This window comes from Neopsephotus bourkii, unplaced genomic scaffold (assembly GCF_033783945.1).
Source record: "Neopsephotus bourkii isolate Nb327-2 ecotype Australia unplaced genomic scaffold, CSIRO-AGI_Nbou_v1 NB_38, whole genome shotgun sequence".
Lineage (NCBI taxonomy): Eukaryota > Metazoa > Chordata > Aves > Psittaciformes > Psittacidae > Neopsephotus > Neopsephotus bourkii.
In genome coordinates this window covers 1,176,605-1,202,077 of record NW_026900555.1, presented here as the reverse complement: position 1 = coordinate 1,202,077, position 25,473 = coordinate 1,176,605, and the positions used below count along the sequence as shown (strand labels likewise).

Genomic DNA, 25,473 nt, shown 5'->3' with positions numbered 1-25,473 from the left:
CTGCCCTTTCCAGATGTTGCATGCTTATCTGCTGCCTAGGTTGTTAAGTGCATTACCCCTGCCTGTAGTTCAAGCCTATCAACACGCTGAAGGTGTGTTCTTGCACCTTAACAAAGTGGCAGTTCACAAAGTGACAGTCAGTAACAATTTTAAAAAGCTGCACTGTTAGCTTTGTCAGGCAGTTGCTGTTGCTGTTTCTTCACTTGGCTTGAGGACAGTTTATCGGTAAATGATTATGGAGTTTGAAGGCAGAAAAAAAGGTAATGATCATAGTAAAGACCATTACTCATCTACAACAGTTTTTACTATTGCTACAAGCTGTAGAATAACTATATATTCTACAGTGATTTATTGTGCTTCCATCAGTATTTCAGGGACTGCTGACTAAAAGCACTCGCTCTACACAGCATGATTCCTATCTAATGTGTAATCAGGTTACACTTGTACTGGCATTTGGTGTAAATCAATGAAATTTATTTGCATACTAGTAAGTGGTTTTGGAGAATTTTCTCTCATTTTTGATTCACAGCTTCCTCCCTTCCAACGCTTTCTAACTTTCAGAGATTTGAGATCTCTCAATGATTTCACTGTTTGAATGTTTAAGTCAGTGATATATATACGTGCTTTTATCCCTAAATACATATATATACAAATATTGTCCAGCTTATGTGGAACTTATTTATATGTTATTAAAGTATTAAAAATGAGGCATCTGGGAAAAATCATTTTTATGAAAATGCAGGCAAAATTAAGCAAGCCCACAGTGGTTGATTAGATTGCAGTCACTGAAGGTATAGCTCAAGAGAAACAGTTACCATTTGCAAGTGAGGAGGAAGATTTGCAGAATAAACACAGAGTTTAATTTTTGTAGGTTCAGGTCAGGCAGAAGCAGTTTATTTCTACAGGTATAGGAGGGATAGAGGTCCAGGCCTCTACTGGTGTGAATTCTTATTTAAAGCACAAGCACTAGGGTTATAAAAATTCACAGCAGATACAAGCTGGTCAGGTGCAGACATGGCAGAGCAGGAACAGCATGGAAGGAAACTGTCATGGTGGACATGCTTATGTGTTCGGGACAACTCAGGCGGCCTCGGCGTACATCTGCTCAGCTCATCCCTCCTTCACTTGTGACACTGATGTGCCCTTTACCAGCTTCCAGGCCTACCAAGACCCGCGTCCACAAAACAACGCTGGTAACGACGCGGCTCAGAACAACACGCCACCCCCACAACACCTCCCCTCCTGCCTCCTCCCTCCGCCCCCCCGTCAGCTGGCGCTCTGTGACGTCACGGTCCTGTATCAGCTGCCCCGCCCGCTGCCGCCTGACCCGTGAGGTGGAGCGGAGCGGAGGGGAGGGGAGGCGTAGGGGGGGGCTTCGGCTCGGCGAGCGCTGTTGTGGGGTCGGGCCTTTCGGGGCTGCCCGAGGCACTGCAGAGTCGTTGGGCTGCGGGGAGGGGAGTTGCTCGCTTGCGGCGAGGCGGGACAAAGCGGAGCGAGCAGCGTGCGCAGCGGTGAGCCGGGCCGCGGTCTTGAGCAGGGCCTGGGAGGGTGGTGGCAGCCCCCGGGGGTCCTCTCCCTGCAGAGCAGCATCGCTTCTGCGCGGAGCGGCTGGGATGACTGGCGGAGCGGGAGCCCCACTGCCCTGCACCCGGGCGAGCGGCGGTAGGGACTGGCGGGAGGGGTGGAGGAGCCGGCGGGGCAGTGGGGAGCGGTGTGGTTAGGTCAGGTTGAAGTAGCCGCGGTAATCAGTAACGTTTTGAGTGTTGTCTCGTACAACTGAGAGGTTTTCTGTTAAAATACTTTGGAAAACTGCTCCCTATTTTGTCCTTTTTTTTTTTTTTTTTTTTTTTTAAGATTCACGGCAAACAGTTTGGACTTGAGTAGTTTGAATATGGAAAAATCAGTTTGCAGTGATAGGAAACTGGCAGGCATGTAGCTAATGAAAAAAACATTAAATAGCTATCTTACGTAACAGTAAATTTTCCATGATGTTGTTGGAATCTTCGGCCACAGAACAGTGGATAGTGGTGATGTTACACTTCAGTGCTGTGAACAGTGTAATGCCAGCTGCACCATGAAGAGTGTTATTTGCCCCATGGGTTTTCACTTTCCTTTTTAGAGAAGTGCTAAGTCTGTGCTCAGAGCCTAAAAGCTTTGTGTTGAGAGCATGTGATGGAGATACATACCAAGAAGGTGGGGAGGAAGTTGACTTATTTAGCTAAAAAAAGGCTTAAGACAGCAGTAGTACCGAGGGGAGGAAAATAGATGTGCTGGCTGGGTGAATGCAGGCACTGGAATATCTGCCTGAGAAGATGGTGTAGGGTGGAATGTCAGAAGATGGGAGTTTGCTAAAGCTTTAAGTAACTTCGAGAGTACGAATTGCCATGTTAGACCAGGTCACTGACTTTCTCTGTTGTCCAGTCTTTGATATTACCTGCCTGCTGAAATGCTAGCAGTAGGCCCTCACCTAATGAAAAATACAAGGGTTACTTTAAGCAAACTAAAAAAAAAAAAAAAAGAAAAGCCATAAATTTATTCAGGTTAGTACCTGGCTTGTATTAGTTTCAATCCTTTACAACATCTGTTTTAATTCAGGTAGTTCTCTAAATTCTTGGAAGTTACAAATATTTTCTTAATTCCTGTTTCCCTATAGAAATAAGGCTTAAACAGTTCTGTCTGCATGGTAGGTCTCCTTCATCTTCTTCATCTTTGAAATCAGTGTCTGATAGAGAAACAGCTGACATATAGGAAGAGCTCTTGGATTAAAGTGTTGGAGGTTCTTGTTGGTTTCTTGGGTTTTTTGTTGCTGTTGTTTTGCTTTTTTTTCTTGCTATACCCCCAGGGTTTCAAAAATAGTTGGAGTGACCTCTGGCAGTCAGGTTGTTTAATCCTCTTAAGCTTTAGGCTCAGTTACCTTCTGGTACTGAGATCTACCAGTGAGATGTCTTTTTTAAAAAAATACACATTATTTTTTAATGAAGTAGGGTTTGCTGCTTCAGATGCAGAATGGTCAGTCAGATAGTTGAGATGTTAGTTTACAATATCAAATGGAACTTCGGTTTCCCTGTTGCATTGTAGTCCCTCTTGGTTGTCCCCCTGAAAGCTTCAGAGTGTTATTTGTGCTGATAAATGGAAAAGGGCCATGGAATCAGCTCAAGCACTGAATTGATCTATAATTATCTGCAGTGCCAATTAGGTCCTTTCTTAGCTCTGTTTTGGACCAGCTTTCTCCAAGGCGAGTTCCTCTAAATCTTATTAGTACAGATCTGGGGCGATTTGGCCGTAGAATCAAAGGTTGGTTTGCAGTGCTCTAATTATTAGTAATACACACTTTGCCATTCATTTCAGCTTCAAAACAGAGAAAATAAGACTTCATTGAACAGAAATAGATTACAGATAAATATTAAAATATGCACAATGCTTAAACACTGTATTAAGATAGTACACTGAAAATAATAATGACCAAAGATCTTCCTTGCATGCAGTCAAACTGCTGCTTAAATGTTCTGTTTCAGAGAATATGTCTTCTTGTGCTGTGAGGGAGTAATCCAGTTGGTTTATTTACTTTATAATATCCATTATTTCCATTTTAATAAATTAATAAGAATAAATTCAGCTCTTCATAGAATCATGGAACAGTTAGGGTTGGAAAGAACCTTAAGATCATCAAGTTCCAACCGCCCTGCCATGGGCAGGGACACCTCACACTAAACCATCTCAAGGTTCCGTCCAGGCTGGCCTTGAACATCACCAGGGATGGAGCATTCACAACCTCCCTGGGCAACCCATTCCAGTGCCTCACCACCCTTACAGGAAAGAATTTCCTCCTTATATCCAAATTATACTCCTGTTTAACTTTTAGCCTGTTAACCCTTGTCCTATCAGTACAGTCCCTAATGAAGAGTCCCTCCCCAGTATCCCTAAAGGCCCCCTTCAGATACTGGAAGGCTGCTATGAGGTCTTTATGCAGCCTTTTCTTCTCCAGGCTGAACAACCTCAACTTTCTTAGCCGATCTTCGCATGGGAGGTGCTCCAGTCCCTTGATCATCCTCGTGGCCCTCCTCTGGACTTGTTCCAACAGTTCCATATCTTTTTTCTGTTGAGGACACCAGAACTGCACACAATACTCCAAGTCAGGTCTCACAAGAGCAGAGTAGAGGGGCAGGATCACCTCCTTCGTCCTGCTGGTCACGTTCCTTTTGATGCAGCCCAGGATACGGTTGGCTTTCTGGGCTGGGAGTGCACACTGAAGCCGGCTCATGTCCATTTTCTCTGTGAGCGCACAGTGAATCCGGCTTATGTTCATTTTCTCATTGACCAGCACCACCAAGTCCTCTGCAGGGCTGCTCTGAATCTCTTCTCTGCCCAACCTGTAGCTGTGCCTGGGATTGCTTTGGCCCAGGTGTAGGACCTTGCACTTGGCATGGTTAAACTTCATGAGGTTGGCATCAGACTACCTCACAAGTGTGTCAAGGTCCCTCTGGATGGCATTCCTTCCCTCCAGTGTATCAACCGAACCACACAGCTTGGTGTTATTGGCAGACTAGCTGAGGGTGCACTCAATCCCACTGTCCATGTCAGTGACAAAGTTGTTGAACAAGACTGGTCTCAACACCAATCCCTGAGGGGCATCATTCGTTACTGGTCTCCAGCTGGGCATCGAGCCATTGACCACAACTCTTTGTGTGCAGCCATCCAGCCAGTTCTTTATCCACCAAGTGGTCCACCTGTCAAATTAATGTCTCTCCAATATAGAGACAAGAATCTCATGTGGGACAGTGTCAAACGCTTTACACAAATTCAGGTAGATGACATCAACTGCTCTCCTGCTGTCCATCAGTTCTGTAGCCCCATCATAGAAGGCCACCAGATTGGTCAGGCAGGATTTCCCCTCAGTGAAGCCATGCTGGCTGTCACCAAGCATCTTGTTGTTTTTCATGTGCCTTAGCATGCCTTCCAGGAGTATCTGCTCCAAGATTTTGCCAGGCACAGAGGTGAGACTGACTGGTCTGTAATTCCCTGTGTCATCCCTTTTCCCCTTCTTGAAAATGGGGGTTATATTTCCCTTTTTCCAGTTGTTGGGAACTTCACCTGACTGCCATGGTTTTTCAAGTATGATGGCCAGTGGCTTAGCAACTTCATTCACCAGCTCCTTCAGGACCCACAGCTGTACTTCATCAGTTCCCAGATGTTCTTAAGATGGTCTCGAACCAGATCCTCTCCTACAGTGGGCCCAAGGTCTTCATTCTCACAGTCCCCGCGTCTGCTTTCCAAGACTTGGGTGGTGTGGTCAGAGCCTTTGCCAGTGAAGACTGAGGCAAAGAAGTCATTGAAAACCTCAGCCCTCTCCAAATCAAGGGTAGCCAGTTCTCCTGATAGCTTCTGGAGAGGGCCCATATTGTCTCTAGTCTGTCTTTTATTTGCAATTTACATATAGAATCCGTTCCTCTTATCTTTAACATCCCTAGCCAAGTTTAATTCTAACTGGACCTTAGCTTTCCTAACCTGGTCCCAGGCTTCTCGGTCAACATCCTTGTATTCTTCTCAGGCCGCCTGTGCTTCCTTCCACCTTTTATAAGCCTCTTTTTTTCATTTGAAGTTTTCTCAGCAGCTCCTTATCCATCCGAGGAGGTCTCCTGGCCCTCCTGCTGCACTTCCTTCTAGTTGGGATGCAACACTCCTGAGCTTCTAGCCGGTGATCCTTGAATATCAACCAAGAGTCTTGGCTCTCCTGCCCTCTAGGGCTATATCCCATGGGCCCTTACTAAACAGGTTCCTGAAGAGGCCAAAGTCTGCTCTCTTCAAGTCCAGGGCAGTGAGCTTGCTGCACGCTCTTCTCACTGTCCTGAGGATCTCTAATTTGACCATCTCATGATCGCTGCATCCAAGGCTGCCCTGGAGTGTCACATTTCCCACGAGCCCTTCCATGTTGGTGAGCATGAAGTCAAGCATGGCACCTCTCCTTGTCAGTTCCTTTATTACTTGCAGAAGGAAGTTGTCTTCCATACAATCAAGAAACCTCCTGGATTGCTTGTGCTAGGCTGTAGTATCCCTCCAACAGATATCAGAGTGGTTGAAGTCTCCCCTGAAGGGTGACTTTCAGTTGTCTTGTGTTAAAATTTACTGTGAATTCCTTCCTCCATTTCCTGATGCTTTTCTACCTGAAGGCATGGTTTGGTGATAACTGTACTGTGCATATACTGCCAACTTGGGATATTTCAGACAGTTGGAGATGAGTTGCAGCATGCCCACTCTTCTGAGCTGCTGAGTCAGCTTTTGTATCTCTGCCATGCACAGCCGTGCACTACTGCTGTGTACATGCTGATAGTGCTGACAGCTCCTTTTTCTTACAGACCTTTTTTAGCATTAATAAAGACTGAGCTTTAGCAAGAACAGTCTAGTAACAATGTGACAAGCGTATAGTGAATAGTAAATTAATCGGCTCAAGTTGGAATGTAGCTATGACTTGAGGCTTTTACTTGATGTCTCTTCTTGCATAACAATTACTAGCAAAAGAATTATTTAGAATCTAGAATATCTTTGCCTCAGCCTTTCCTAACAAAAACAAATCAAAACCGTGGGGCAAAGTAGACTAAGGTACTGCAGTTGTTCTCACAAATTAATTCTGTACCTTAAGAAGGGATTTTTCACAGGTACTAAAAATGTCAAAACACTAGATTTTGCTCATAAAGAAGTACAGTGTGATTAGTTAAAACTTGTCTTTCTCAATCTTTTAAACATTCTCTGTTTCTACAATAATTTTTAAATTGGAATTTTTTACTATTAAGTTAATGTTAAATACTGTTAAATTGTTTTTCACCTTTATACCCTTCTCAAAAGGAAAAATGGATTTTTCGTTAGTAAATACAAGTATTGACAGAAGATGATGTGGTTTGGCAGCCCCTGGGGTTTTTTGCTAGCAAATAATTTGTTCATGTTTCAAATGGTTAATGTGTAGATCATAAGATATATGACATGGTTAAGTTTAATCTTTCATGTAAGGATCTAGCTCTATCCACAAACTTGTTAGATTTCAGTTACTTTCAAGGTAATTGTTTTATTTTGTGCTGGTTAGAAGTATGCTTGTAACTCCTAAACTAGGTGTCCTTGATGGATATTAAATGTGCACTTATTCTTTATAGAATCATAGAATGATTTGGGCTAGAAGGGACCTTGAAACTCATCTAGTTCCAACCCCCTGCCATGGGCAGAGACAGCTTCCATTAGACCAGGTTGCTCCAAGCCCGATCCAGCCTGACCTTGAACACTGCCAGGGATGGTGCAGCCACAGCTTCTCTGGACAGCCTGTTCAGTGTCTCACCACTCTCATAATGAAGAATTTCTTTCTTTCATTTAATCAAAATCTACCCTCTTTCAGTTTTAAACTGTTCCCTTTTGTTCTATCCTACATGCCCTTGAAAAAAGTCTCTCTCCAGATTTCTTGTAGGCCCTTTTTAGGTACTGGAAGACTGTTAAAAGGTCTCCCTGGAGCCTTACGTCCACCAAGCTGAACAAACCCAACTCTCTCAGCCTGTCTCTGTAGGAGAGGTGCTTCAGCCCTCTCATCATCTTTGTGGCCTCCTCTGGACTTACTCGAGCAGGTCCATGTCCCTTTTGTGTTGGGGTCGCCAGAGCTGTATGCAGCACTGCAGGTGGGGTCCCACAAGAGCGGACTAGAGAGAGAGAATCGCTTCCCTCGACCTGCTGGTTATGCTTCTTTTGATGCAGCATGGTTGGCAGTATTGTTCCTCAGCTTAAATAAGAGATGCTGAGCCTGTTGGCAGGAAATGACTGCAATTAACCAAAAAAATCTCCTTCAACGCAAAATTCCTTTTTCCTGCTATGTGAGGATAGAGCAGTGGGCAGTGAGCCTTGTGGCTTGAGTCACTGCTGATATGCTCCACATGGGCATCCTTCTCAGGCCATCGCTGTTGTATTATAAGCTATGGACTGAAGTCATGTATCTTGTCTGTTGCATGAAATTGGATTTTATGCATCATAAAAACAAATGTGCTCCAGATTACATGGTATGTCTGTCATGTGACTGCAGATGCATCAGTCTCATAAGTGCTACCTGCACTTAGATCATAAAGGATGTGGGACTAGAACATGGCATTCCATCTTTGGGTCTTTAAAAATCTTTTCATGACCTGCATTTCTCTGTTTTTGTTGGAGTATATGTATATAATTATAGATATATCTGTTGGAGTATATATATAATTTTCTAGATTATATATTCTTTTTTTACTTTATTGATAGATTAAAAGAAGAAGAGACAGTAAATAAATGTAGGTGCTATTTCAGAATTTATTAGAAGTTTGCATCTTAATAATTCTTTTCTTCTTTGCTAATTTACTTTCTTCTTTTTATCCAGTATATTTAAAAAGTCATAGAATAGTTAGGGTTGGAAAGGACCTTAGATCATCTAGTTCCAACCCCCCTGCTATGGGCAGGGACACCTCACACTAAACCATGCCACCCAAAGCTCTGTCCACCCTGGCCTTGAACACCACCAGGGATGGAGCATTCACAGCTTCCCTGAGCAACCCATTCCAGTGCCTCACCACCCTTACAGGAAAGGATTTCCTCCTTATAGAATCATAGAATAGTTAGGGTTGGAAAGGACCTTAAGGTCATCAAGTTCCAACCCCCCTGCCATAGGCAGGGACACCTCGCTCTAAACCATATTACCAAAGGCCTCGTCCAACCTAGCCTTGAACACTGCCAGGGATGAAGCAGTCACAACCTCCCTGGACAACCTATTCCGGTGCCTCACTACCCTAACAGGAAAGAATTTCCTCCTTATATCCAATCTAAACTTCCCCTGTTTAAGTTTTAACCCATTACCCCTTGTCCTGTCACTGCAGTCCCTAATGAAGAGTCCCTCCCCAGCATCCCTATAGCCCCCCTTCAGATACTGGAAGGCTGCTATGAGGTCTCCACGCAGCCTTCTCTTCTCCAGGCTGAACAGCCCCAACTTTCTCAGCCGATCTTCATATGGGAGGTGCTCCAGTCCCCTGATCATCCTCGTGGCCCTCCTCTGGAATTGTTCCAACAGTTCCATGTCCTTTTTCTGTTGAGGACACCAGAACTATACACAATACTCCCAAGTGAGGTCTCACAAGAGCAGAGTAGAGGGGCAAGATCACCTCCTTAATTGAAGAGACTATTGCAGTTGCTAGGTCTTTGGCTTAGTAAACCAAACTTAACTTTCTCTAGGAAAAAGTACTTGATTCGCCAGAAAACATCAGTAAGTTCTGTACACCTCTGCTTGTTCTTGTGCAAATTGCTAGAATGTGGCTCATCATTGTCTGATATCAATGCTTTTTACAGTGGCATTAATACTTCTGTATGTGTAATAGAAGTATTTTTATTTTTGAACTTTGATTTTTACTTACCCCATGTTTTTTGTCTTGCTATCATTGTGATTTTATCTAGATTTTCCTCTACTCCGTCCAGTTTACAGCAGAGAATCATTGTTTTTATTGAAAACGCACGCTCTTTCATTTCTATATAATATCCTATTTTTGTTGTCCACAACCATTTTCCCTAGTATAATAACCTGATTTTTCTGAATTGACAATGCCTCTCAACCCTGACAGCAAAAAAAAATTCACTGGAATTTTTTGCATTGTGTTTTGTAAACACTGTCTTTGTCCAAGAATGATTTGTATTTACTACATTTGTCCAGGACAGAAGATACACGTTCAGTTAAAACATATACACATAATCCTGTTGGATTCTTTTCTGCTCTTCAGTTATTGAAATACACGTGAGACAGTCTGAGAAATACATTCATAGGACCTGCAACCTGCACATACTGGTGCTTCCAGGTTTTTGTCACCTGGAATGCAAGGAAGGGAGAACACCAGTTGTCTTTCTCACTTTATAAACACTGTAAAGGAAATAAGTAATTCCCTGGTTTTATTTTATAAAGCACAGCTTTAACTGTTCAGAGTATTTCTTCCCAGTTCTGTGTGTTAAAGTTTATCAAGATTTGTTTAAATCTGTTGAGTGCTTTCCCTTAAAATATTTAAGTAAATATGTACTGAGTTTTTTAAGTTCAGCCTTTATTTGAATTGGCAAAAACGTTAACTGAAATTTTTTAATACCTTGATTTTTTTTTAAATATCATCAAAAGTAAATTCTTAAACTTTTTTTTTTACTCCTGTATTTGCTACTGCTCTTAATTTTTTAAGATGGAAAATTTAATTTGGGCATGTCCATATTCTTCTGATGTTTAACTTTTAAGAAATACATGTCTGATGTAACTAGATATGATAGTTGTAAGTTTCTTGCTGTCTTGAAATCACATATTCTAAATCTGAAGGTTATTAAGCAATAACCATAACATATCAGACACTGTACCAAGCAACTAGTTAGCTTTCTGCTAATACATGCAGTATGGTCATCACTAGAAACTAATTAGAAAGCATTTTATTCTAAGGTAAATATTGTTTGGCTTTATAAATATTTTTAATATTTTTTTATACAGTTTGCAGTAATGGAACAGCTGCAGGATCCCGTTATGCAAGAAGATGCAAATATTAAAGCTATTAATGAAGAGTACAAGAAAGCCTTTTTTTTTATTAATAAAGGACTGAATACAGATGAACTGGGTCAGAAGGAAGAGGCAAGAACTTATTATAAGCAAGGGCTTGACCACTTGCTCCAAGGAATCAGCATTCCGTCACAGGGTCCTGCATGCGTGGGGTCCCAGTGGGAGTCTGCTAGGCAAATGCAACAGAAGATGAGGGAGACCCTGCAAAACGTTCACACTCGACTTGGCATTCTAGAACAAAACACCCCACCTGTACAAGCGAGTCCTGCGGTGATGGATGCCCCTGATGGAGTGCCCAGGTTGTACCCATCCATTCCTTCCAAAGAAAAGCCAGAAAGACCCCCCGCCCCTAATTCTCTACTTGTACCAAGTCAGCCACCTGCAGCAGATGGAAGTGTTGCAGCTGTGAGCCCGGCACAAATTCCAGGTATGAGTCCATCTGCAAAACCTCTTTGTCTGCCAAATGAAGCACCTCCTGCCTATACTCCTCAAGCTACTAATGGCCATTTTACTGTGTCCTATGGCACAGACTCTGGGGAGTTTTCTTCTGTAAGTGAGGACTACTACAGCAAGTGTACTCAGCCACCTCCCCTTGAAAACCTGGGAGTGGATGCAGATGAGCTGATCTTGATTCCCCAGGGGGTACAGATATTCTTCGTGACTCCTGATGGGCAGGTTAGTGCTCCTTCATATCCTGGATATCTGCGCATTGTGAAGTTCTTGGATACGGAGAGCGAGACAGCCCAGAATCGTCCACCTGCATTTCTTCAGGTAACAGGAAAATAATTTTGTCCTTTAATAAAATTTCAAGAGCTGCTATGAAATCTTAAAAGGCAATCATCTTTAAGTTCTTGCTCTGTGTGGTAGTGTCAAAGATGTTGGAAAAAAGTTTTATGCAAATTCACATTTTTATGACTTTTTCTGCAAAAATTGTGTCTTTCCAAGGTTGTCAAGTGCTGACTATTCTGATGAATTGTTTTCTAAAGGAGTTTACTTGTCTTTTCATTTCATAAAATTAACTTCCCTTTCCTCATTTAGAGAAGACATGTTGATTTGCCTAGTGTAACATGTCAGTGTAAAAAAAGGGTGTTGCGCTACCCACTTAAGTCTCAACTAGTGAGAAGTTATTGCAGTTAGGACACTGATAATTAGGAATTTGAGGGCCATATTAATCCAGACTCTCAACTGCAAATAAAGAAGGTGCATTATTTGCATTTTTACAGTCCATGCTTGCTTCATGTAGGCATGTTCTGTAACATACATTGTGTTTCTGGTCTGGTTTCTGACTTTAGATCTTCTTGTTGCTGCTAAGACTGGCTGCTGAAAGTCTCATCAGTGAAGGGGAAACTTAGAGGAACAAAAACTTTTTCCTGGTTTGGGATCTGCTGATTCACCTCCACCTGTGTTATCAGTCTTCAACAATCGCTCAGTGAGAGCCATGTTTTCTTTATCCTATCATATAAACTTGTCCTGAATCTGCAGGAAATTACAGGCCCTGTGAATCCTGACTTGTTTGGCAGTGCTTTTCATCCGCTTCTGTACCTGGGCCTTATGACTAGACCTTATTTAAGAGGCTACTAGCCCAAGTTATAGTCCTGTGAATAGTATTTTCTCTACATTAGACTGTCAGAGCCAATCAAGAATATTTCCATGGTGCTGGGTTTTTTTTTCTTGATTTCATACAGCTATTTTATTTTTTGTACTAAACAGAAGGTCAAGTTTATGGTGCTTATCGTTATGTCCTACCTGGCTTTCTTTTCTAAAGCATCCTTTAATTCCTTTATGTACTTCTTGTTTCTAGGTTTGTGACTGGTTATATCCTCTAATGTGTAACCAGTCTCCTGTGCTGTGCTGCAATACTGGAGTCTACATGTTCCCTGACACGATGTCCCAGATACCGGGATCCTACGTGGGACTAGTGCTGTCTTCAGAACTTCCAGCAGCTGACAGAGGGCTGTTTGAGGATCTCTTAAAACAGATGTCTGACCTTCGAATCCAGGTACATTTCTGGGCTGTCTGTTCTAAGCTAATAAAGAGAGGTGTAAATGATCAATAAATTCTCCCATTTACAGTTAGCTGTGTAAAACTGCGAAGTTCTGTTTCTTGCTTGGTAAGCCCATCACAGAGAAATAGATAAAGTAGCCAAGATTAAGCAACCTAGTAATGAAACTATAGGCCTTGTGAGATGGGAGGAAAAAATGTTTTTAATTCTAAATAGTAAGCCCAGAGAGGAAATGGAGACCATTTTTTATATTTTCTTTATTTTTTCCAAAAGGTAACATAGAACCCAAATGGAATTTTGTGTTCAGGAGGAAACATTGTTGTGTAGTTTTCATTATACTGTTCTTGGAATATTGTGCCCAAATCTTTACAGTTCAAAAATGTTAAGGTGCTTTAGAAAAAATCTGTGAAAATAGTGTGTACCTCAAAAACCTACCTTCAAATGGGATCTCAGAACAGATAAATCTAGTGCCTTATTGCAGTAAGGTACTGACTGATAAAAAAAAATAGAAAAGCCCCCCATATTCTTAACAAATATGGAGTAAGAGAAAGTGACTAGAAACAAGTGAAATACCTTACTATAAGAGCACTGGCGCACCATTTCAGGAAGAACGGTAATCAGTGACTACTTAAAAGATCATAAGAAGATTGTATCTTCTCATGAAAGATAGAATCTTGTTGAATCACCAAGATTTGAACGCAGTGATGATACAGGACCAGTTTACAGCATGCCATGTGGGCAGAGTTCTGCTATGGTATAAATCCTGTCGAGTTCAGCAGGAAATTTCACTAGCAAAAGAGGCCCCTAGTTTTGACTTAAAATGGAAAAGTAGTACAGAATAATGTGATGCTTCAGTGCAGGATTTAATGGGTAAAATCTATTGGTTTTCCTGCTTAGAAGTAGTTCAAATTTGGTATCTCATTAGTTCCTTCTCCTAAAATTCCATGTTTTTATTAATGTTCCCTGATACAATGTCACAGGTGCCAGGATCACATGAGAGAGTAGGGTTTTCTTCAGAGCTCCCAGCAACTGAGAGAGTGCATTTTGAAGATAAATTTAAACAGATGTCTGGCCACAAAGTCCAGGTAAATTCTAGGACAGTGATTCCAAATTTAATTAGTAAAACTGTCACTGAACAAAAAACATGGCTTTTTTATACATGTTGGAGCTGTTGAGCTTTCAGACTTGATTGACAGCTGCAGTGCATGCTATGCCGTGTAGGGCTTGGGGTTTTTTGATTGTTTTTTGTTTGGGGGGTTTTGTTTGTTTGGTTGGTTGGTTTTGTTTTTTTTTGTTTTTTTTTTTTTTTTTTAATTTTTGTTAGTTTGTTTTTCTGTTAAGAGCTGGTTCAGTTACTGCAAGCTACCACATTTTGCAAATCAGCAGATTTCTGGAGTCTTAAAACCTGTAATACAGCACAAATATTTCAACGCCTGGTTTGATGGCCATTTAATATGTCTGTTTTACATAGTACTCATGAGGGTCTAATTAACAACTATATTTAATGTAATTACAGTCCTGAGTCACCTGTCTTCCAGAGAATCCATTTCTGCTCCTTAGGATAGATCTTAGAAGTCTTGTTAACCAAGCTGTGGTGTAGCTAAATTATATCTGGAACATAGTTTTGGGTTTTTTTTTTTTTTTTTTTTTTTGTTTTGTTGTTGTTTTTTCTTCTCCTGCCCAACCTCCAAAGCATTTTGGTCACAGGCTAAAGACATTTCTTGAACATGAAATTTCACACTGCTGTCAAGCAGTAACTGATGATATAGTACATGTCAGCAATAGATTGTTAACCTTCTGGGTAGCAACCTTTTAAGTCTTAATCTACTCTTTTCTGCTGTCACACAGAACCCATCCATCCAACTTCAAATTTGGAGCAGTATCATGCACAGCTTAATGTGTTCCTTCGCTGTGCCAGTCTGCAAAAACATCAACAGTACATATGATGAATAATCTCCTTTATTTTTACATTTGGGAGGAAAGGATGAGGAGCAAAACAACCAGAACAGCTGCATTCTTTTAGTGCAGCTGTATTCTGTGACCAAAGACTTAAGTTCCCATATTGAGTAACAGCAGAGTTGACTTCCCTCTGAGAAGATAAAAATGATAAAGGACAAGTCTCATCTTTTGGCAGTGTTGGCAAGTGCATCTTTTTGTTACTGGATGAAGAAAGCATACAGAAAATACTGAACTTTCTGATAAGCTATTTTGAATGCACAGGTTATCTGTGCAAAAGTAATGGAATCACAAATTTCCCTTGAGTTTCTCTTCACTGACCTGAGGAATGCACAACATTAACATGATTTGATAATGGATTTGTATGTTCTAAAACAGAAATCCTGATGATAATGTTGCAAATTAGATTCTCAGGTGTTTACTTTCCCTTTTTAGCCTTCAGATACCTCTGGTGATGCAATTAACTTGTCTCAGACTGTACGGATCGAACCACAACCTGAAGGAGCAGAAAATCGGAAAGAATTGCCAGAATGGAGTGAGAAAATTGCCCATGGAATCTTGTCAGGTACTGTTGTAATAAAGGGATTGTGTTGAATATGAATTGCTGTGAGTAACATTTTAACAGTATTTTCACCTTGATCCATGTGGGCTGGTAAAAGCTGAGTGGTCAGAAGTAGTTGTTCATCAGTTCCGTTTGTGATCATCTAAAGTATACTTTGAGCGTTATGAAACCAGTGCAGAATTTAAATCCACTGCCAACAGTCTTGCTTACTGCAAATGAGGTAGGCTTCTCATTTGACTAAATACTAGGATTTAAATGTTACGCAAACCACTGAGACAGAACAATTTTACTGCTGTACAAGCAGTTATATTTAACCAGGCATGTATCTGCAGATAAACTTTTTTTTTTTCTTTGAGAAACTTTGGAAATACTAATGACTGTTCACTGATTGTAATAAAGATGAATCCGCTAGGAGGACTAGAGAGTTGGGTTGCTTGTTTTCATAAGGTAACAGCAGCAAGATAGGCAGTTCTATCACTTCTGACCCAGTTGTGGCTTGGATACCTATCAAAAACAGAGTAACTGTATGAAGTCGAGGTTTGGATGAGGGGTGGCTGTATTAAACTTCAGTAAAGTGAACTTAAAAAAAGTGGGCCATGTAGGAGCAGAAAACAGCTGCAGGAATTCATGCTGGCCTGTTCAGGGAAGATTATAATTGCAGGCTGTGTTTAAGGAATGTTTCCAGTCAGTGTTGCAGAGGCAGAGGAGGGAAAGCTGTAGGAATTGTAGTCTGTGAAGTTGTATGTTGTAAGAAAATCAATTTTTGCCTTGAAGGTGCATCTTGGGTAAGCTGGGGCCTAATAAAAGGCGCAGAATATACTGGTAAAGCTATACATAAAGGAGCTTCTAAACTGCGAGAACACATCCAACCAGAAGAAAAACCTCTGGAAGTCAACCCAACTGTAGCAAAGGGACTTCATGTAGCAAAACAGGCTACTGGAGGAGCTGTGAAAGTCAGCCAATTCTTAGGTAAAAATTTGCATCTCATAGTATATTATATTTTTGTCTGAATAAATATTCTGTAAAATGAGATCTGGTTTCTCTAGCCAATAAACTAGAGAAGGACTGATCCAATGAAATCCAGAGATCAGTAGTTTTTGCCTTGTTATCTCCTGCAAGTGACATGTTTTAGGACTAATGTTCATTATTTGGCCTTGGGGCATCCTTTTCTTTCCTAAAAGTATATACTGTACAGTCTTAAAGTTTAAAAGAAAATTGTGCTGGATGTTATAAAACTACTTTGAAGAGCGGGAGAGATTGTAAGGAAGACTTTTCCAGAAGTCAGGGCAGAGAAGAAACAGCATGTTCCCTATCTGTGAGCTGGGGATAACAAAACAGTGGAAATGGTTTCTTGAAATTTGAGTGTGAGACTAGTGTGCCCTTTGTAGTGCTGTTCAGCCATACTTGTTTCTTAGGAATTGGAGCTGAATCTGAAATCTGAAATATTCAGAACCTGAAAAATAAGATTGCTTCTGTATCTGTTGGGTACTTAAGCATGGATTGAAGCCTGTCATTGAAATAAGCATATTAAATAGAAGCAACACTCAGGACTTCAGTGTGCTTACTTCTAATTAGATACAAGGACCTTTAAAGGAAGATGTTCTATGTTTGTACTAAATAATCTGCATATTATTATTTTATGGTAGTTGAGGGAGTCTGTTCTATAGCAAGCTGTGTTGGGAAGGAGCTGGCTCCACACGTAAAGAAGCATGGCAGCAAATTAGTTCCAGAGTCCCTCAAGAAAGATAAAGATGGCAAATCCACATTGGATGGTGCTCTGGTCGTAGCAGCAAGTGGAGTTCAAGGTAACAGAAATCCCATATGCTTTTTTAATTGCATAATTTTCAGTGCTGTGGACTCAAATAAGCTGATAATTTTTACAGGGTTTTCAACAGTGTGGCAAGGTTTAGAAAGTGCAGCGAAGTGCATTGCTAAAAGTGTTTCAACTGAGACTGTAAAAACTGTCAAATACAAGTAAGTTATGTTTTTATTGTTTTTATGTTCTACAGTGTATTGTCATTGTGTTTGATTACTGACAAAAGAAAAAAAAGCTTATCAAATTGCAGGGGAGGTGACTGAAGTACCAGCTTTGCTCTAATTATGCAGCACATGATAAGCTGCTAAGTGCACAGTAATGAGCATCTCCTGTAAGTAAAAATATGAGATGAGTAAATGATTGTGTTTTTTTTAAGCTCTCTTCTAGAAGCATTACAACTTCAGGCTATGCTATAAATAATGTTCAGTTATGTGTCTTTGTGCTACAGTATAATGTCATTATAAACAAAGTTACTGATTCAAACCTCTCAGCTCTGATCCTGAATTTATGTAAACTTAGTTAAATTTAAGAGAAATGGAAGAATTTCATCTCTTGGCAGGTCTGGCTAAAGGAAGTAGGTACAAAAAAATTTATGTAAGGAAATCTAAGGCATTAATAGCAATAATGAGATAGTCTCGACTTGCAAAATACAGATGTTCTTAGAAAAAGATAATGAGGAGAAAGGGTAGTAACATTTTAGATTAAGATGATGTTGGTAAGATGACAGACCAGAAAGGAGTGCATGTACTGAAAAATGCAGTAAAGAATACAGGAATATATTGAAACGACCGCAAAATGCACTCCTCAAAAAAAGTGCGGTACGTATAGTAGAAAGAGCCAACGAACATGTAGGTTAAGTGGCATCGGTGGTAAGTGTAGCAAGAGGTGCTGGAAGTGCATAGAGTACTAGCAGAAGGTAACAATGTAAACATGAGCATATAGCATTAAATGGATTGGCATTCAGGGTTGTGTTGTGATGTGTTACAATAGAAGGATAAATAATGAAGTTCTAGTCAGTGGTGCCTTATTGCTAACATTTGTGTTCAGTAGGAATGCTGGGAGGTATTATACTGGTACTTGTTTCACATAAATTCACATTAATGTTTTTGTTTTAGATATAAAGATAGGAAATACGAAGATCAACAGCCAACAGCCACTAAGAGTGAAAAACAATAAGTAATTAAATGTTGCAGTTAATGACAATTGCAGATACTTCAGATGTGATCTTTAAAATATGTACATGTGTGCGTGTATATATATATATATATATATATGTATATATATAAATACTCTTGTCTTTTGGAAGCTGGTTTTTGTTTCGGTGACAAAGATCTCTGCCCCTCAAAGTACTCCAATGAATGAGTTAAATTCCACAAAGCTAACAAAGCATCATCACAATGTCTCTAAATCAACAACAAAATCAGAACTGGGGGAAAATGTAGCTTTGGAAGTAATATTTCTGCCAATGAGCCATGCTACTACCTTGGTGGGTTTTTTAACAACAGTTTGAACAACTGCAGTATCTATATCTACCCAACTTTTTTCTTAAAACAAAAAAAAACCCAAAAGTTACAAATTATGTAGTTGAGACAGGCAAACTGAAAAATCAGTTAACATTAACAAATTGTTAGTCTGAGTGTATCGGATAAGCTGCAGCCCTACTTTGAGTGATTTCACTGATGTTACCTAAAACTGACTTGTGATGTTCCTTAGTCAAATATAATTAATCAAATTGACAAATTACGGAATTTTTGCTGTGGGATTAAATCTGTGATCTGCAAATCCAATGTTGGTGATTCAAGGCTCTGTCAGAGAATTAAAAGCAGAACAAAAAAAGCACTAATTTTTTTATTCTGTTTCATTGTTGGTTCCAGCCATTATGCCGTGGCTTGTACTGATAATGTGATAAATTGATTCTTTGATATTTTGTGCTTCTTTCTGGCCTTATTTTGAAATTCTCAAAATATCTCCGGTCATAAGAAGTTTAGGGAAAAAAGTAATTCTGCAAATAGTTGGGATTCTAATGCTGCCAGAAATACTGCCCTTTGGCCTGGTTTGTCTGAATACAGTGCTCTCTGGGGAAATGTCTTGCTGCCCAGAACAGCTGGAGTTACTGCTCTCACTATACTTTTGTCCTCTTTTCAGTATACTCTCTCTACTGGTGTAGATGTGTATCTTTCTTCATAGCTGAGTAATTAATATGAGATTGCTGAATTGCCCCTTAAAGCATAAAGAAGGTGGACCCACAGTCCAGTGTAGATACCAGAGGTTTTCTCTCTTAGTAGTTTTCATCATATCCTCAAGGCTGCTTTGAGCTTTCTGGGGTTTTGTGTGACTTCTGCCCTTATCTTCCCCTTTGCTGCTGTATTGATAGAGGTTACTTCAGAAAACTTTGCACAGTGGAATTTATTTGCAGGAACCTTGCTACCTCCAACACACAAGCATAGCTGTGTCAGCACTTCACTGTACCAAGAAGACCTGTTAGACTGTGTGGGTTAACTTACTTGAGCATGGTTGTGCACTACCTCAGTGAGTCTGCTTTTGGGACTTTGAACTAGCATGCCAATGTGTTGTTGTTACACCAGACACAGCATCATGTTATACTATGTACAACAGGTGAAGGTGATACAGGACAAGTACTAACCAAGCACTATGATGGCAGTGGTGGTACCAACTGAGGAAAAAATATGCTTAAGATGATTCCAGTCCCTTTTTTCTGTAAGAAGTGAGAAGGCAGGACAGTATTTGCCCTCCCTCCTCCTCAGTGTTGCCACCCATGGTACAGACTGAGAGCGTTTAGCAGCTGTGGGCCTAGTTGTGAGGACTTACCAGGGGATAGGACTTACAGGGATATTAGGAGTTTTACCTAAGAACCTAGGTGGAAAAGTACTTCGGGGGGTTATTGCATACAACTTCCTGCCTTATGGTTCTATAGATAAGCATTCTGCTTTTCAAAACTAGAGAGAAAGGAAGGAGAAAGACTGGAAGGTTTTATGAGGGAAAAGTGAAGAAGCATATTGGTCATCCATCTGGTAGAGGAGCAGTGCTTACTCAAATGGCTTGGTTATTTCTAATTTTATTCTTTATACATGCAGGCTGTGTGATTATTATTTGTTCTTGGCAATGCTTAAATTTTTGTTTCAAACAAATTCCAGTGAAGATTAAAATAGTAAGTATACCAATCTACAAAACTACTGTCTTTCTTTAGGTATGGAGATGATGCTGGCCATGCTACAGACAATGCTATGAATTCTGCAATCAATGTTGGTGTGACAGCATTTAACATTGACAATATTGGTATCAAAGCTGTTGTAAAGAGAACTGCAAAGGAAACCGGACATGCTGTGTTGGATGAATATAAAGTATTGGATAATAAGAAGAAGGATAAAAAATGAAAGCATTGAAATATTTCTCAAAGCCTTACATTAGAGATGAAACTTCTTATTTAGAAGTCACTACATTGCTAATCTGCAATTTAACACAAATCACGCTGTACTTTTCAGTCAACTGTTACTTAACTTGATACGAAAATTTAATAGTAGGGAGGGTGTTTATGTAACGAAAAACGAAAATTGTCTTAATTCCTTGTTGGATATTGAAAAAGGGTTTTAAACAACTGAATCAGCGCTTTAGACAATGGGACAGATAATGAGTTTGCAGTTAATAAACTTGCCTCTTTAAGCACTTTTTCAAAATATAAAATGAACTAGATTAATATAGAAATACTGTTGTGAATATTTTTGGAGTCCTTTATATTTGTAAGGAAGGTGGTGATACAGAAACAAATAGGATTAATAACTGTGGAACAAATAGGATTTCTAGTTTCATTTTTTTAACTGTTCTGAAGATTTAGTTTTACTAAACCAGCCTTGTCTTATTTAATATGCATTACTAAAATAAGCTTTGTGTTTCATTGTTTTGTAGAGAATTTCCTTTTTTTGGCTATCAAACAGCAAATCTTATCCAAAGTTCATGTTAGAAGAAGTGAAAGATGAGCCTCAGGTAACTAGGTAGTTATTCTCTTTAAAACTTTTTTTTTTTTTCTTTTTTCATCCAACATATAAGGAAACCAAAGATAGGAAGCATCTCTTCTAAAAGAGGGTATTTACAACTGTAGAAAAACGTGTTCTTTAGTTGGCTCCATAAGGAATATACAAAGATTTTTTTGAGATTTTTATGTAAAGGATGAATATGTTTTTGTGTAAATTATTCTTCTGTTAAAACAGAAAATTCTATTATTATTCTATAGAGGACACTAGGAACTTCTGAGCATTCTGTATTTTTCAGCTAATCCAGAAAGATGCAGAGTATATACCATGGCCTCCTAATGGCAGATACAGAATCACAGAACCATAGACTGTTTGGGTTAGAAAGGACCTTAAGATCATTTAGTTCCAACCCCTCTGCCATGGGCAGGGACATTTCCCACTAGACCAGATTGATTAAGGCCTTGTCCAGCCTGGCCTTGAACACTGCCAGGGATGGGGCATTCACAGACAATATGTATTTGCTTCAAGAAGTAGTTCTAACAGCATCTTTATTCCGTTAAATTCATAGTTGCACAAGGTTTGTCTTTAAAGGGTATGAAGACAAGCCCTCTTAATGGAGAGGTGTGTGGACTAGAACAGACATGACGGTGTAGGTTATCCTGTTCCTAGTGCAGTGTGAAATAGCTCCATATGTAGAACCATTGAAATGCTTTCACACTGTTTATTTAACAGTTCACTGTTGAGTTTCAAAGCTGCTACATATTCTAATATTGGCTGGACCTGTATCAAGCAGAACTCTATCACTTTAAAACTTATCTCCATTTCATGGGAATGGAGAAAATAACTATAATTTGCTGTTAGCAAATGATATTTGCATCACATTGGAAAAAATAAATAACTAATGCTGTTAGAATGGTAATAGATGCACATTTTGTGGTGGCTACTGTAGGTGTGTACTTAGGGTGAGAAATGTGAAACAAAGGAACTAACCACTTGAAGTGTAATGATTTATGGAAATAAAGATGATGTCAAAGTTGGTTAATCTGCGCTTGGCTTTTTTATGACGTGAAACTACTGTATGGATCAGTGAGTGGAAAGACTAGGACTTCTGAAGTAATAAAAGAACAGTATTAGGATACGTCTACAACAGAAACAGGCTCATCAGTTAGAACTTAAAATACTTCAAATTGAAAATGCCCATCAAAAGCATAGTGCAAGAATTTCTGTTACTACAGAATGTCACTTGCCAGCAAGTCTAACCAGTTTAAGACTACTAAAGGTTCCATGCTAACAGAAGCATTTTTGTTGTTATGGGCTGCATTTACAACAGGAATGTATGTATTTGCATCTTTCTCTCTCATATTTTGGTTTTGCATGCAACTCATACCTTTAGTTTCATCTGTAAACCATCAGAACCACAAGTTCTGTTAAAGCAACAGTTAAGATTGAAGTGTTCAAGTCTTCAAGAGACCAAATTGTAGCAAACTGAGGAAAAAGGTTTAAATGCCATCCCTATCACGCAAGCATTATTGTCCTGTTCAACCTGCTGTTCTCTTCACATGTACTCAGTCTTTCATATTTGTTTCAAAGTAGATTAAAGTTGGTTGGTGGTTTTTTTTTCCACTAATGCCTACCCTATTTTACAGTTTTTAATGTGATACATCCATTATATTTCCTTTTCCATTGTTCCAAAATTTAATTAATTTCCCCTGCTCAGAGTAGTATAACTCAACTTACTCTGCTTCAGCTGTCACTGCTTGGACCCTGGGCAGCAAATCCATAGGCTTCTCCCCATTTCCTCTACCATAAACAACACCCTTCGCACACTTCCTACCTTACCTCAGCTCTTCTTTTTATACACTATAGGCACTAAGCTCCTTAAGCCTTACATCTTAGGTTGTTTTCTATTGCCAGCTTGGTTTTGTTCCTCCTTTGAACACTGAACATCGTTTGATGGAGTCCTAGAATGGCAGTCCTAGAAGTAGTCTTACTAGCCTGTTTACTGAGTGAACCACTACCTGATTTCCTAATGCATTCCTATTTCCAAATGAATTTATTTGAAGTCTTGTGCTAGAATAGTGCTCTCTGATCTTGTCTTGAGAATATTACTTCTGATGACCTCTAAGTCATTCTAAGCTATTATTCTCTCTGGCACCTTCATCGTTCCATAGGTATAAACCACTGTTTTTACCTTGAGTTTAAACCCCTGCATTTGAATGGATTCCTCTAGATTCCAAGGTTGGCAGGTTGGTTGGTTAGTTTAATTATGATTAAAAATCATCTTGGAATAGCCTATTTCTTAATATTCCCTGACAAACTAAATCTGTAATCCTTTAAAAAGAATTGGTAAAACTACCTTCCAGTAAAACATGCTGACCAGCTCACCACAGAATAACGTAGGTTGTAAGGGAGCTACAGAGGTGTGTAATCCATCATCCTTCTCAAAAAAGGTCCATCTGGAGCACAGTACAGAACTGTTTTGATTATCTCCAAGGATGGGGACTTCAGAGCCTGTCTGGGCAACCTTTGCTAATTTTGACTCTGGTAAAGGTAAATATTTCTCCCTTACACTGGGCCAAAAATTCTTTTATGCACTCAGGTGTGGTGCTGCTTATCCTTCCGTAGTGCACATTGAATACAAGTCTGGCTTCTTCATCTCCTCTATGCCCTCCTCTTATGTAGTTGTCGACAGCACTAAGATCTCCATATGCTTTCTCCAGGCTGAACACAGGACATGGGTAGCAGCCTTAAATCTTAAGCACTGCAGCATGTGGTCCCACAAGTGCTGAAGGGAAGAAGAACCACCTCCTTCAACCTCTTGTCTGTGCTCTTGCTAATGCAGCCTAGGAGGCCATCGGTCTTGTCTACTGCAAGATGTGTTGCTGGCTCGTGGTCACCTTGTTCACCAGGGACACGTGTCTTTCCCTATGAAGTTGCATTCTAATTACTGCCGTCAGCCTGTACTGATTCAAGGCTTTTCCCATCCTAAATGTTGGACCGCATTTGCTTTTTATTGAATTTCATTAGGTTTCTTTCAGCAGCCTGTTTCTCCAGGCTCTGAATGCCTTCCTGCATGATGACTGCTCCCCTCAGTTCATCATCATTGGCAAACTTGCTGAGAATGTGCTTAGTCTTCCAGGTTGTTAACACAGATTTAAGCGTATTGTCTCAGGTATTGATCCCAGAGTCAAGCAGTCATACTGCTGATCACTGCACTTTAAGCCTGCTGGCCCAGACAGTTTTCCAGCCACCTTATTTCCCAGTTACCCAATCTACAACTTGCGGATGTGGCTATAAAGGTACTATGGAAGACTCCTTGGGTACAGTCAAAATCTACAGTATCCACCGGTTGTCCCTTGTCCACAGAGCCAGCCATATGATACTGATATGACAAGAATACTAGCTCTTTGTAAAAGTTAATATATGTCATAATCCAAATGTCTGTCTTCAGCAACTGGTGTACTTTGCTTTTAAGCAACTCTAGCTGTTTACTGCCTTCGCGTAATCTGAAGATATGTATTTAAGTATAAAATTCTGTTTTCAAGCTACATTGTGTCATGACCAAGTTTCCTAACTTTTCTTGGTAAAAATTTTCATCTGAAAAAGAACATTAATGCCTTAAACCAATGAAAGTACATTTAGAGGTATCCATGTGTCTAATTTTAACTACTTATTTGCAATAAAGAAATGGAAGAAAAATCTCATGTGTTGCAATTTTCACTGTTACTGCCATGTTTGTTAAAAATGTTGGTGGTTCAAGGTTTTGCCTACTCACAGAACCTTAGTCCACAAGACATTTTTGCTCTTCTGTCACTGCAGTTCCTGAGCACACAATTACACCCACTGTCCTGCACCAGCCCAACCAGCATGATTTGGGCTCATCCTTATACGTGCACTGCGACCTAGCTCCTGAGAGCTCACCTAGTTAGGACATCTTGCAATCCTGGAGTTCATATGGGGACCTGGAAGTATCCTGGAGGGAGGTCAAAGAAGTCTCCTGAGGCAGAGAGAATACACTGTGGCCAGGGTACAGCCCTGTGCTTTCTCCTCTTCTGACTCCTTGGTGATTCCAGGGCTCACTCTGAGTTCTCTCCGTGTGCCCTCTAGCTGAGAATTAGCATGATAGTTTAAGTTGATCTTGAAGCAGTTCTTCACAAAAACTGGTAACAAGGAATATGGCTACTGATTAGTACCTTTGCTGCTAAGATTCAGTACACCCAGGTCGTTATGAATGCTAACCTAGGTCCAAGTCATTACTTAAATTATTGGTTTGGTATGGAAATTGTTTCCAATAGGTATCTCAAAAGGCAGCATTCAGTAAATCATGAAGGCAAAATGAGCAGCTAAATTTAAATGCAGTTATAGTGGAGCACTTTTCTAAAATTGTTTCTTGATTTCAGACAATTTTGAACTCAACCCACACCTCAAGTCATAATTCACTGATTAGATGATACCATCAGTTATAACTTGAGACTGTCAAAAATCACCTCCTGCTCTAATATATATCAGACAAGGGAAATTAAAATGACTTCTTCTCACTCTCCATCCTTATGTTCTACCCCCCTACAACGCAAGGCACTAGATCGT

General features: G+C 40.0%; 1 protein-coding gene and 1 long non-coding RNA gene across 9 annotated transcripts in view; both read left to right on the top strand.

Annotated features, from left to right (window-relative positions):
* Window positions 1-25,473, top strand: part of LOC133207989 (uncharacterized) — a 214,844-nt gene that overhangs the window by 138,616 nt on the left and 50,755 nt on the right. The gene's annotated exons all lie outside the window — the stretch shown is intronic.
* Window positions 10,188-25,473, top strand: part of SPART (spartin) — a 467,162-nt gene continuing 451,876 nt past the window's right edge. For 2 of the 8 annotated variants that reach the window (XM_061345451.1, XM_061345462.1), the window contains exons 1-7: window positions 10,188-11,332; window positions 12,363-12,560; window positions 13,544-13,648; window positions 14,955-15,084; window positions 15,856-16,050; window positions 16,728-17,055; window positions 20,106-21,262. In XM_061345451.1, the coding sequence (XP_061201435.1) occupies window positions 10,505-11,332; window positions 12,363-12,560; window positions 13,544-13,648; window positions 14,955-15,084; window positions 15,856-16,050; window positions 16,728-17,055; window positions 20,106-20,292 (1,971 nt within the window). In that variant the 5' untranslated portion in view covers window positions 10,188-10,504 and the 3' untranslated portion in view covers window positions 20,293-21,262. The other 6 variants (XM_061345488.1, XM_061345499.1, XM_061345470.1 and 3 more) reach the window with 6 other exon arrangements.